The following is an 11,204-nucleotide window of genomic DNA, read 5'->3' as shown; positions in this document are numbered from 1 at the left end:
AACTTTAGACATTAACATTAGCTGTAGCATCAAAACAAATTCCTTGCATGTTAACGAATACTTGTCATAAAAAGTCTTTTCTGATACTGAATGGCTCCGTCTTTACTGCTCTATAGCCAATCCAGAGAGTCCTGGATTATTATTGGTAGAGTCTCTCCTCCCTGCGCTTTCCTTACTTCTGTTTACTAAACACATTCTGTCTGACAGCTAAAGAGATGCATGCCAACAACACTGTTGTCTCAGCGCTGAGCGTTCAGAGTTGTAATGGCAAGCAAATCAGGATTGATGTCCTCTTAGATATCTTTTTTCTTAAATTCACAAAATAAACAGAGAGCAGTTTTTTTTTTTTTTTACCACAAAGCTACATTTTAAGTGACACCTAACTGTTAATAAAAGCTATAAAACTGTTAGAGATGCTTCACTTCTACCACGAATTGAGCATCTGTGACTAAAAATCTTTGGGCAAGTTGAGACAAACTGAAAACCTGAGACGCTCCAGGCTTCCATCTGATCTACACTGATCATTTTTGTAGTTAAAAAAAAAAACACGTTAGTGTAACGTGGCACCTGTATAATGTGTCACCAGAGTGGTGCAAGGCGATCAGGCCTGAAGCAACCGCTAACATGAAGCTGAACCTAATGGGCTCAGCTTTAAGAATGCTTAAAGAGCCGAGGCTGCAGCAGCAGCTAGCTGTCAGCAGTGAAATCTTACCCCTCCGTAGACTCCAGCAGCAGCCCATATCTCCAGACAGAAGCAACAACATGTTAATTTGTAAATTGTGGAGCATGCTCACACAACTTTTGCTAAAATATGACTTAGACTCAAAGGAAAACAATAGATACCTTTTTTAAAACTTTCATGGCAAAGATTTTGCCTGCTGCAGCTCCAACAACTTTTCGAACTTGGAAAACCTGCAGAACGAGGATAGAAAAACTTGTTCTGAATAATCACAAAGGCAGTTTGGGGGAAAAACATAAGTCAGCAGAAAGCTATAGAGGCAAAATAGTTCCCCCCCTATGAGCCTTTCAGACAGACAGCATGTTCATGTAACTCATACCTTTCCATAGCCGCCTTTTCCAAGCACCCTCAGCAGCTCGAAGCACTCTGGTCTGATGTTCTCCGTCCCCTGATTGACGTTATCCTCTGAGATCTCAATCTTCTCACAGTCATCCATATTGCTGCAGGAAGAGACAGAATTAAACTTCCTCCTTTATGGGCCTATTTTTGGATACCAAATATTTAAAATAAGGCAACAGCTCTGAATACTTACAACTCAAATCCACTGCACTGATCCGTGATATCACTGTTCTGAGCCTGGTAGGAGGAGCAGAAAGCTGATCACAAAAGCAAGCATTAAATACTTATTTTAGAAAAAAAATAAAACAATAGGGACTCTGGTGTGTAATATTGTTATGCATGTTGTTTTTAAAATTCTATCCTGATGTTTAGTGGGGGTTTTTTCATATAGCCTCACTGTAAAGCAGTTATTTTGAGTGTTCAGAATAAGTTAAAAACAAACATGTAGAAAACCTTTGTGTTTTCATATTGACCAACATGTTGATGTTGAATTAATTTTTCAATATCATTTATGGTTTCACTGTACAGCTACTTTGTTCGGGGCATCAAATTAGCCAAACTGAAATCTTTCAAAATGACCCCCTTTTTTTTTTTTATACATCCTTTTGTGTAGAAACATGAAAGTTGGTATAATCATTCCTCAGAGTCGGCTGATTTTCACAGTTGCGCTTTAGATATATCATTTATGGTTTGACCGTGCCGCTATGTCATTCAGGGGCCTCAAACCAAAATCTTTCAAAATTATGCTTTTTTTTTGCATCGTCACCATGGCCACATCCTCTTTTGAGGAGACATGAAACTTGGCACTGTTGTTCATCAACAACTGTTGATTCTTGTGATCTAAAAATGTTTCTGTATCTTTTACACTTTTTGTTGTATTAATCCTAGTTCAACACAGCATTTTACACATCCTTTACATTTTGCTCTTTTCTTTTCCAAAGGTCTGTCAACTTCCAGGTAAAAAGATACTTTTGAACTTTTTCTTCTGGTTAATCAATTTCACAAAATGTTCTGCTTTTAAGATGAGTGTGTTTCAGCCAAATGATTCAACCCTACAAACTCTTCAGATGATTTTTAATTGTTTTCTGCAGTTTGAAGTTTCTGATGACTTCCTATCATATTTTCATATGTTGTTTAGCTAATTTCTGCTTTTTCCCCCCTTTTCAGTTTCTTTGGCTAACTTTTCTATTTTTATCCAGCATAAAAAAGCATTCCCACTTTGCTGTTTCTCCAAAACAGCTTTTTCTAGTTTTTGATTACTTTCCCCACACAGAATTCCCAAAACAGGACCAGCCAAGATGTAAACAAACACATGGTGCGAAATTTCAGCCTCATTTTCGTCCACTGAAAACTGAATATGTAATTATATTTGGTTAAGCAGCATTTTATAAATACAAATCACACTTTTTGGGTTATGGTGGGAGTGAAAATAGCCAGACAGTTTAATTATACATTAATTCAATGTGCAATGGCTGCTCTCTGTGTAAAAAGAAGCAGACGGGCAGCCCTTCCTCGGCCCACAGAGCCCCACTCTGTCACATTTTGCCAAAATAAACTGTTGCGTACGGAGCTGCATTTATCACTGCTGCACCTTTGGCCAAGTAAGGGTGATTTGCACAACCCCTGCATGACAGCCAATCAGACAGCCTCTGCAAGGCATAAAACCCGCTTCTAAAGCGGCTTGAAAGAGTGTGAAAAATAACAGGCGCTTATAGTGCTTGCTTATAGTAAGGAAGAGTATGCCAGGCCCTGACAGCTCCGGCTGCTGCAGCCTGCAGGCCTACAGCGGCGGCTGCTGCTGCTGCTGGCAGACCACCAGGCTAACGCAGCTAGCTAGCTAGCTAGCTACGGCGCGGCGGACAGTTTTTGCTCTGACAGCCGCTATTAAAGTACCTCGTCGTTCTCATCGTCGGAGACATTTTCCTCCGGCTGGTCCAGGTCAATGTCAAACACACCAGCCATCTCAGCGAGTCGTTAGGGTCGCTCTATCACAGACCGCGGATACAGCAGGCGTCCCCCACCTCATGGACAGACACGCACCGCCGCCATAACCGGCTACTACACCGCGTATGCGCATTGCGAGGCTCTACGGAGGGGGCGGAGCCTGTTGTCTGATAAACAGGGAATCAACCTGACTGTAAAAAAGCAATTGAGCCACCATTGTTAAAATAAGCAATTCAATTTAACTGCTCTTTGTTTGTTGGTAAATTTGTGTTTGTTGTTTTATTAAGTTCAGAATCATATCTTTCAATATAAAACAGCCATAATTTACTTAATGTTTAGTTTAGTTTAATTTATCATAACGGGAATAACCCCACGTTGCTTTTTTTTTATACAATAAGATGTCTGTACGTGGTTTACCTGTTTCAAACAGGAGACAGTGTCTGCAAGAAGAGGAGGCATCTACAATATAATTATAGATAATTATAACGCTTCACTATCACAATAATGTAGACACGAGATTGCTTTTCTTCTAGTTATAGTATTTGTCCTTGTTTAAAAAAACAAAACAACAAGAATGTTCTTAAATGCAGCTACAATCTGGTAGAATTGTATAAAAACCTACAAAGACAAGGTAAACGTTTCATTAAAAACGAATACAAATATATTAATGGAAAAACTATATTACTAATTTATTAAATTAAAAAAGGCTTTAATCATAAGATAGGGAAGGACATATGAGGAAACTATTGCCTTTCCATACAGAGAAAACTTCCCAAAAGATAAAGACCATATACTCTTTTCTTTCATATACTCTTGGAGTATGTATATATATATATATATATATATATATATATATATATATATATATATATATATATATATATATATACAGCAGTAAAGGTATGATATATTTCCAAAAAGCAATGGAATTTAAGAATTTAGGAAGTATAAATGTCCATAGTTGTATATTGGTTATTTATTCTCCATGTGCACAACATTTATATTGTTAAAATACTTTACAGTGCAATTTCTATCATCTTTTTGCTGCTGTAAACACCAGAATTTCCCCAATGTGGGACAATAAAGGGATTTTCTATTCTATTCTATTCTATTCTATTCTATTCTATTCTATTCTATTCTATTCTATTCTATTCTATTCTAAACATGAAGACTTCGAAATTATAATTTTGGATAGATAGAAATAATATCTATTTCTTTTAAATTGTCTTTAGACAATGCTAACTTTGACCACAGAGGTTCAAAATATGGATAGATATCTTGGTAATAGCTGAAGAACATCGAGAAATAAATGTGCCAAACTGGAATTTTATTCTGAAATATTCGACAGTCGCAACCGGAAATGACGTTTTGACTTCTAGCGCCGCTTCCAAAACACAGACAGCGCGCTGACCTGGAGCCTGAGCCAGATGGCCTGATGACCTGAGGCCCCCCTCCGTGGTTAAAGATGTCGGTGGTAACGGTCCAGCTCGGTCAGTGTGGTAACCAGGTGGGACAGCAGCTGTGTGACGTCATGTGGAGCGATGCTCAGCACGCGGAGGGAAAAACATACAGCTCGGTCAGCTGTGAGCGCTTCTTCCGGCGGACCTCACAGGGAGGTAAACACGGGGCCCTTTAACGATCGCTGTCATCTTGGCACATTTTGAATCTGTCCTTGTGTCCCAGACTTTGAGGCCCGGGCGGTGCTGATTGATATGGAGCCCAAAGTGATCAAGCACAGCATGAACAAGGCTGAGAAGTGTGGGAGATGGAGGTATGGAGAAACTTCCCACTTCAGCCAGAAACAGGGCTCTGGAAACAACTGGGCCAATGGGTGAGATGTGAACCAAACTCATAGACTGAAGGTATATGTAGTGAAAATGATGCATAGCAACAATAACTCAGAAAAAGAAAACAGTTGGGGGGTTGTGTTTGTTCCCGCCCCTGGATTACATAAAGACCATAAAATTAGTTTTCTAATTTAACTTGTCCTGCTGGAAGATTAAACTCTACCTATAGAGCTTCTAATAGCCTTTCTTCCACTATTCTTCTGTAATTAGCTAAATTTCCTCAACTGTCCCACCAGAGATACTATAACACCAGGCATGTTGTATCAATATTTGTTTTTGGTTGGATATTGGTTTCAACTTTAGAAAATCAAAAGCCAACGTTGAAACGTCAAAAGCTAATGTCATTTAAACGTATCTTCCATCCATCCATCCTTCTTTCCTTCAATATTGAGCATAAATCAAAAATGTCTGCTTCACACCTGCGACAAGCTCACTGCGGCACACTGCTGCAGGAGCATAACCAGCCCTTTATCCGGATCAAAGGGGTAGCAGCTTCAGCAGGGAGGCCAACAAGTCCCACTCAACAGCCACTTGGGTGATCTCCTCTAGGGAAAGTCCAAGGCGCTCTCAGGCCAGCTGAGAAACATAGCCCCTCCAGCGTGTCCTGGGTCTCCTCCCGGTGGGACATGCCTGGAACACCTCACCAGGGAGGCATCCTAACCAGACACCCGAGCCACTTCTGCTGGCTCCTCTCGATGTGGAGGAGCAGCAGCTCTAATCTGAGTCCTCCCTGGATGACTGAGCTCTTCCCCCTGAGAGAGAACCCAGACACACAATGGAGAAAACTCATATCGGCCGCTTGTATCCGGAATCCTGTTCTTTCGTTCATTAGACAAAGCTCATGACTATTTATGAGGGTAGGAAATTAGATCAACCGGTGAATCGAGATATTTGCCTTATGGCTCAACTCTTTCTTCACCAAACTTTAAGTTTTCAACATCAATCTGATGCTGTCATTTCATTGGTTTCAAGTTGTGTTGGCTGGTAGCAATATCCAACGTTTGCTCAACGGTGATTGCTAATCTTCAATTGATAAAGGATTTAACATAAACGTAGTCTGACACATTTGACCAAAAGTTTAGTTTTAAAAGACAGATAAAAGGTATATGATAGGAGATTTTATTTAAGGTTACAGAGTAAAGATGTCTTAGTGCCAATGCCTAAAGCCTTTTCAGATCATTAGTAAATGCTCATCTATCCAGGTATAGCGTCCATGGCCCTCGTCACAGAGACGCGTTGGAGGAGCTGGTGAGGAGGGAGGTGGAGCACTGTGACATGTTGGCAGGATTCCTCCCCGTGATGAGTGTTGCTGGGGGAACGGGGTCAGGAGTCGGTACTTTCGTCACTCAGTGTCTCCGAGACGCGTACCCTTCATCATTTGTCCTCAACCACCTCACCTGGCCATATGGGACTGGGGAAGTATGTCCAGATTTCCTGTTTTTACCAAATAGGGTCTCCTGACTTTAACTGTTCGCTATTGGATAAAATGAAAACAAAGTTGGCTAATAAAAGGTCAGCGTAACCGTTCTTTTTATTTAGAAAACAAACCTGCTAAGCCAGTGTAGGTCTTTGCAATGTGTTTATTATTCTGTACCGATCGGTCTTCACAAAATCTAAAACACTGTTAAATGTCAGCTCAAAACAATGAAGATTTCAAAGTTTGCAAAACATAATGATAACATTTCAGAACAGAATAGAATAATCTTTTATTGACGCCCCATTGGGGAAACTCCAGTGTATATCATAACAATGTTCTAATACAGTTAGAGAAACAAACAGATGAACTTTGTTAATAATAAAAAAAACGACTAGAAAAAAAAATGGAACAAGAAAATAAGCAGGAACTAGGAAGGGAAACATGTCCATCTATGTGATAATTTCTCTACACCTTGTCTTTTCAGGTGATCGTCCAGAACTATAACTCTGTGCTGACGCTGGCTCACCTCTACCAGCTTTCCGATGCGATCCTGGTGCACGAGAATGACACAGTGCACAGGATCTGCAGCCAGCTGCTGAAAATCAAGCAGATCTCTTTCAATGACATCAACAGGGTCATTGCTCACCAGCTGGGTGGGGTCCTGCAGCCCACACTGACCCCCGACTCCTGTGGAACCTACAGCAGGCATCCTGTTGGTAAGAGCAGAACGCTAGGAGGTTCACACCAAGGCTGAAAGGGTTAAGGATTAGATTTCACTTTATTGGTATGAAAGGAATGGAAACAGGAGCCTTTATGTTGTGAATTTATTTAGTGAACTTTAGTGTTGAATATTTAAAAGTGAATTTAATGCACTGAAGTTTCTAAAAAAGTTAAGTTTGTAAAGGAGAATTTTCATGACGTTTAGGAACACTGCCTACTTTCCACTGTTATTGTTTTGCAAAATGAAACAAATTTATTTGATTTGAGTTTAGTTTGATTTTTATTCAGAAGCAGGAAAAAACCAAATTCACATTCTTGGCTGAAAGGCTCAGGCTGAAACAAAAGCTAAAGGATGCCTGACTTCTTACCACAAAACTATTATACACTTAATAATAGTAGAAATAATTAAGTAATAATAGAAGACATATTTACAGAAGAGGATTAGGGCCAATGAAAAGAAAAAGTTAACTCATTTTTAAATTTTATTTCAGTTTAACATGGGGAAAAAAGTCAGAATTCTGACTTTTTTCTCAGTACATATTTAACTTACAATGACGCTATTCAAAATATGATATGCACAGAATTTTTTGAAACTAAGACAGGATGTACATGACTTTAACTATGGCAGAAATACATTACTTTTTGACTTTTTGTATGGTGAATTTACATTTATCTCTAAAATTATATTTACTTTCTGGAATAGAAAACAACTTCTGGATACAATCTGCCAGTGATTTTATGGTTATTTACGATTATTATTATTATAAATGGCTCTTTTTTGTTGCATCACAACCTTTTCTGTCATTGCAAGTTTTTCCCCATAATTCCACATAACATGTTGAATAACAGTGTATCAAAGAGTAATAGATTAGACCTTAGGAATTAAGCACGTTGTTTGTTATATGTAAAATTCCTACTTTTTCCTTTTAAATATTCTATATGCTGTTTAGGATCAATAGTTATTTACAAAAATGTTGTCTCATAATCTCTTTCACTTTCAACATCCAAACTCTTTAGATTCATGTCAGCATTATTTACTTTTTTGTTTCCAAATACCATCAATTTCATCTTTATCTGCTTTTAATCATTTTTTACATCAGACCAGACTTTTAGTATTTCCAGCTCTTTTTCGATTGTGTATAGAAGTTTTTTATTGAACAATACATTTTAGCATTGTCAGCAAAAATAATACTTTTCAATAACTCAGGAACTTTACAGATATTATTTATAAAGACAATGAATAATTTCGGGCCGATTACAGAACCCTGTAGCACACCACATGTGATCTGTCTAAGTTGTGACCTTGTTTAATTGATTTGTACATACTGATGCCTTTTCTTGAACTATTTTTTACTACATAAATTCACTGTTCCCTCTTAATCCATACATCTACAGCTGTTTAAACAATAGAGTTTGATTTACAGTACCAAAAGCTTTCCTTAAATCAATAAAAATACCAACAGAATATTGATTATTTTCTCTTGCTTCTGCTATTTCTTTTACCATTTGTATTACCACATACATAGTTGATCTATTTTTTCTTAATCCATGTTTTTCACTTAATATTTTATTTGTGTAGGTATTATATATATTTATATATCATCATATAATAAAACAATATCTCATGTATCATTGTGGCCACCGTTCCTAAGGCGAGTTGGTGAGTGCTCTGGCCTGCCACCCGGAGTACAAGCTGCTCAGCGTGTGCACCATCCCTCAGATGTCCAGCTCCTCCATGGCCTTCAGCACGTTCAGCTGGCCGGCGCTGCTCAAACACCTGCGGCAGATGCTCATCTCCAACACCAAGATGGAAGAAGGCAGGTTTAGTCCAAACAAAAGATTTATGGCTGATTTATACCCCTCCCCCTAATATAAAAAGAAATTCATGGTGATGGCTACTTTGTTAACTGTGTTAACGGTTGTGTTACGTTAGGTATAGACTGGCAGGTCCGACCACCTCCAGCCTCTGCAGGGCGGACCGGCAGCCTCGCCGCTGGCAGCTTTAACACCTCCCTGGCCAACCTGCTCATACTGAGAGGGAAGGACGTCTACAGTGCAGAGACAGGTCAGAGACACAAGAAGGTGAAAGGGGATTGAAACTTATAGTAGGAAGGTATTTTATGGTTTTTATGTGACAATCTGAAAAGTGTCCTGTCTGTGTAATCAGCCCTGTTTACTCCCACATTCCTAAATAAAATCTAATGCAATCTTTTGGCTGTAGAGTCTCTCTCTCTAAAGCCATGTTGTGAGAGAGCCCTGTTTGCATTCTGCTAAGAGTCTTATGGCGGATGATGTAAACTTTTGGGAAAAGGTGAGGAAAAAAAAGTCAACCTTAAAAAAAAAATGGCCTGTGCGGTGTTAAAGATTTCACACCCGCTTGAACACTACTGCTCCTAAAATGATGCTGGCTAAAATGACACATGGATCAGAGCTACAATGGAAAGGTTGTGATCAGGGCAAAGGGTTAATACAAGGCTAAACACACAAGAAATTAAGAATCTTTGGCAGAAATTAAGACATTTAAAATTTATCGTCACACATTCTCTCTGTTTAGTGTAAAAAAAAAAGGCTTTGGCAGGTTTGCAAAGAAGGAAATGCAAAGATGTTAGTCTAGATTAGCAAAAATTGTGGAAGAAAACAAACAAATGGCACAAAAATCTAAACCCAAGTAAGTTTTTTGTATTTAATTTCAATTAGAACAAAAGGGTCAAAAACCTGAAAAATCCAAGGAGCTGTTTTACTTTCCTTTCCAAAGAATGTGATCTCTCTGGAGCTGCAAGCTGTTTTCATCCAAAAGTCCAATAATAATGTATCAATTTCTCTAATTTTGCAGTTCAGCATTTTTTTCTTATATAAATGCATTTTCATTCTTTTTTTTTATCTTAAAGAAAAACATAACTGTACACTCTTGTGAATATTGAAGCCAATCAACTCCTTTCATTATGAAAAATAAAATAAGGAATCCTTCTGACCTTCCCATATCTGTTTCTGACTATAAAGGTCCTAACTTGTAAAAATGCTGTTTTACTGCCTGGCTCAGTCAATTGTTGACATTTGATGCAGAAATTACGCCAACATTGGGTTAAAACAGACAGATGGACTGTTTGATTTAGATCCTATGGCATTTATTTCCATCCTTTTTATAATTCAGGTGAAAGTTGTTAGGGACACCATAGAAATGACTCCAGGCTGATAGATTGTATGTTACACATCCAGCTGCCAGTATTTGCTGCTCTATTGCATCAAATCCTTTAACATAAATGTAATATGAATAAAAGTTTTGAAAAGTGAAATGCACCTTATAATAGGAGAAATTCTTTGTTTTCTTTTTCTCCCCAGGCGCCTTTGAAGACTCAGCCATTTATACATCCTGGCTCCCACCAGAGGAAGCGTTCAGCCTGTGGAAATCCCCCGTTCCCTTCAATAAGTATGAGAAGTCTGCTACGCTGGTTAGTAACAGCCAGGCTCTGCTCAGACCTTTGGATGACATGGTGAGAAAAGCCTGGAACATGTTTGCTTCCAGGTGAGTCAGTCCTGCGTCTCTCTCCTTTTAAACAAAAAGAAAAGAAAAAAGTTCCATCATTTTTCTCTAATCTGGATTCATTTTTTCGATGCAGGGCCTACATCCATCAGTACGATAAATTTGGGATATCAGAGGAGGATTTCCTGGACAGCTTTACATCTCTGGAGCAGGTGATCGCCAGCTACTCTCAGCTCTAGCAGTGAGAGAGGCAGCGAGCACAGCCATGGACTGATTGGATCCTATTGTATAAATAATTCTGGTTTCTGCTTTTTAAAATCTAATATGTAGATAAAATTATTATTTTTTTAAAGTTTTTTGAGTGTGTTTATTTTTTATGGAATGAACCTTTTTGTTGAGACACAGTGGGAAAATACGTCCAGTCTGTGCTATTGGAGTCACTCATGGCTGAAAGTTTCAGTAGGTAAAATGTCGACCTTTCATTTTTTTTTTTAAAGGATCCAGCAATTTGCTCAGACATACTGGATATTAGACTGAACCAAATCAGGACTGATGGATTCGTCTCCTGGAACTAGCCTCTTTTCTAACCATTCTCAGCTCATGGCAGTGATTTTAGGCAGAATTGTGACTCAGTCCTCACACATGGACAGTCTTAGGATGGCGCTGCTGAACCCATGAGATCTCTGTCTCTTTTCCAACTGATGTGAAGCTTCACCA

General features: G+C 38.7%; 2 protein-coding genes across 2 annotated transcripts in view; one reads left to right on the top strand and one right to left on the bottom strand.

Annotated features, from left to right (window-relative positions):
* The window catches only part of LOC107096319 (ribosomal protein S6 kinase beta-1-like), a 10,798-nt gene extending 7,638 nt beyond the window's left edge, over positions 1 to 3,160 (bottom strand). The window contains exons 1-4 of the mRNA XM_015392926.1: positions 2,972 to 3,160; positions 1,272 to 1,315; positions 1,059 to 1,179; positions 844 to 912 (exon numbers count right to left, since the gene is read on the bottom strand). Coding sequence (XP_015248412.1) covers positions 844 to 912; positions 1,059 to 1,179; positions 1,272 to 1,315; positions 2,972 to 3,040 — 303 coding nt within the window. The 5' untranslated portion in view covers positions 3,041 to 3,160. The remainder of the gene's footprint in view (positions 1 to 843; positions 913 to 1,058; positions 1,180 to 1,271; positions 1,316 to 2,971) is intronic.
* Positions 3,161 to 4,400: 1,240 nt separating this feature from the next.
* On the top strand, positions 4,401 to 10,805 carry tubd1 (tubulin delta 1). Its single transcript, XM_015393712.1, has 8 exons — positions 4,401 to 4,638; positions 4,706 to 4,853; positions 6,072 to 6,288; positions 6,771 to 7,002; positions 8,659 to 8,823; positions 8,940 to 9,071; positions 10,346 to 10,529; positions 10,624 to 10,805. The coding sequence occupies exons 1-8, from the start codon at positions 4,488 to 4,490 to the stop codon at positions 10,724 to 10,726; spliced, it is 1,332 nt and encodes a 443-aa protein (XP_015249198.1). The 5' UTR covers positions 4,401 to 4,487; the 3' UTR covers positions 10,727 to 10,805.
* The last annotated feature ends 399 nt before the right edge of the window (positions 10,806 to 11,204 follow it).

This window comes from Cyprinodon variegatus, unplaced genomic scaffold (genome assembly GCF_000732505.1).
Source record: "Cyprinodon variegatus isolate N-32 unplaced genomic scaffold, C_variegatus-1.0 Scaffold24, whole genome shotgun sequence".
Lineage (NCBI taxonomy): Eukaryota > Metazoa > Chordata > Actinopteri > Cyprinodontiformes > Cyprinodontidae > Cyprinodon > Cyprinodon variegatus.
Note: the sequence above shows the minus strand (reverse complement) of the source record. Positions and strands in the feature narration are given on the sequence as shown.

Coding starts and splice junctions, on each gene's coding strand:
- tubd1 (XM_015393712.1), top strand. CDS start 4,488: ATGTCGGTGGTAACGGTCCAGCTCGGTCAGTGTGGTAACCAGGTGGGA. Junction 7,003..8,658: donor CTACAGCAGGCATCCTGTTG/GTAAGAGCAGAA, acceptor ACCGTTCCTAAG/GCGAGTTGGTGAGTGCTCTG. Junction 10,530..10,623: donor TGGAACATGTTTGCTTCCAG/GTGAGTCAGTCC, acceptor TTTTCGATGCAG/GGCCTACATCCATCAGTACG.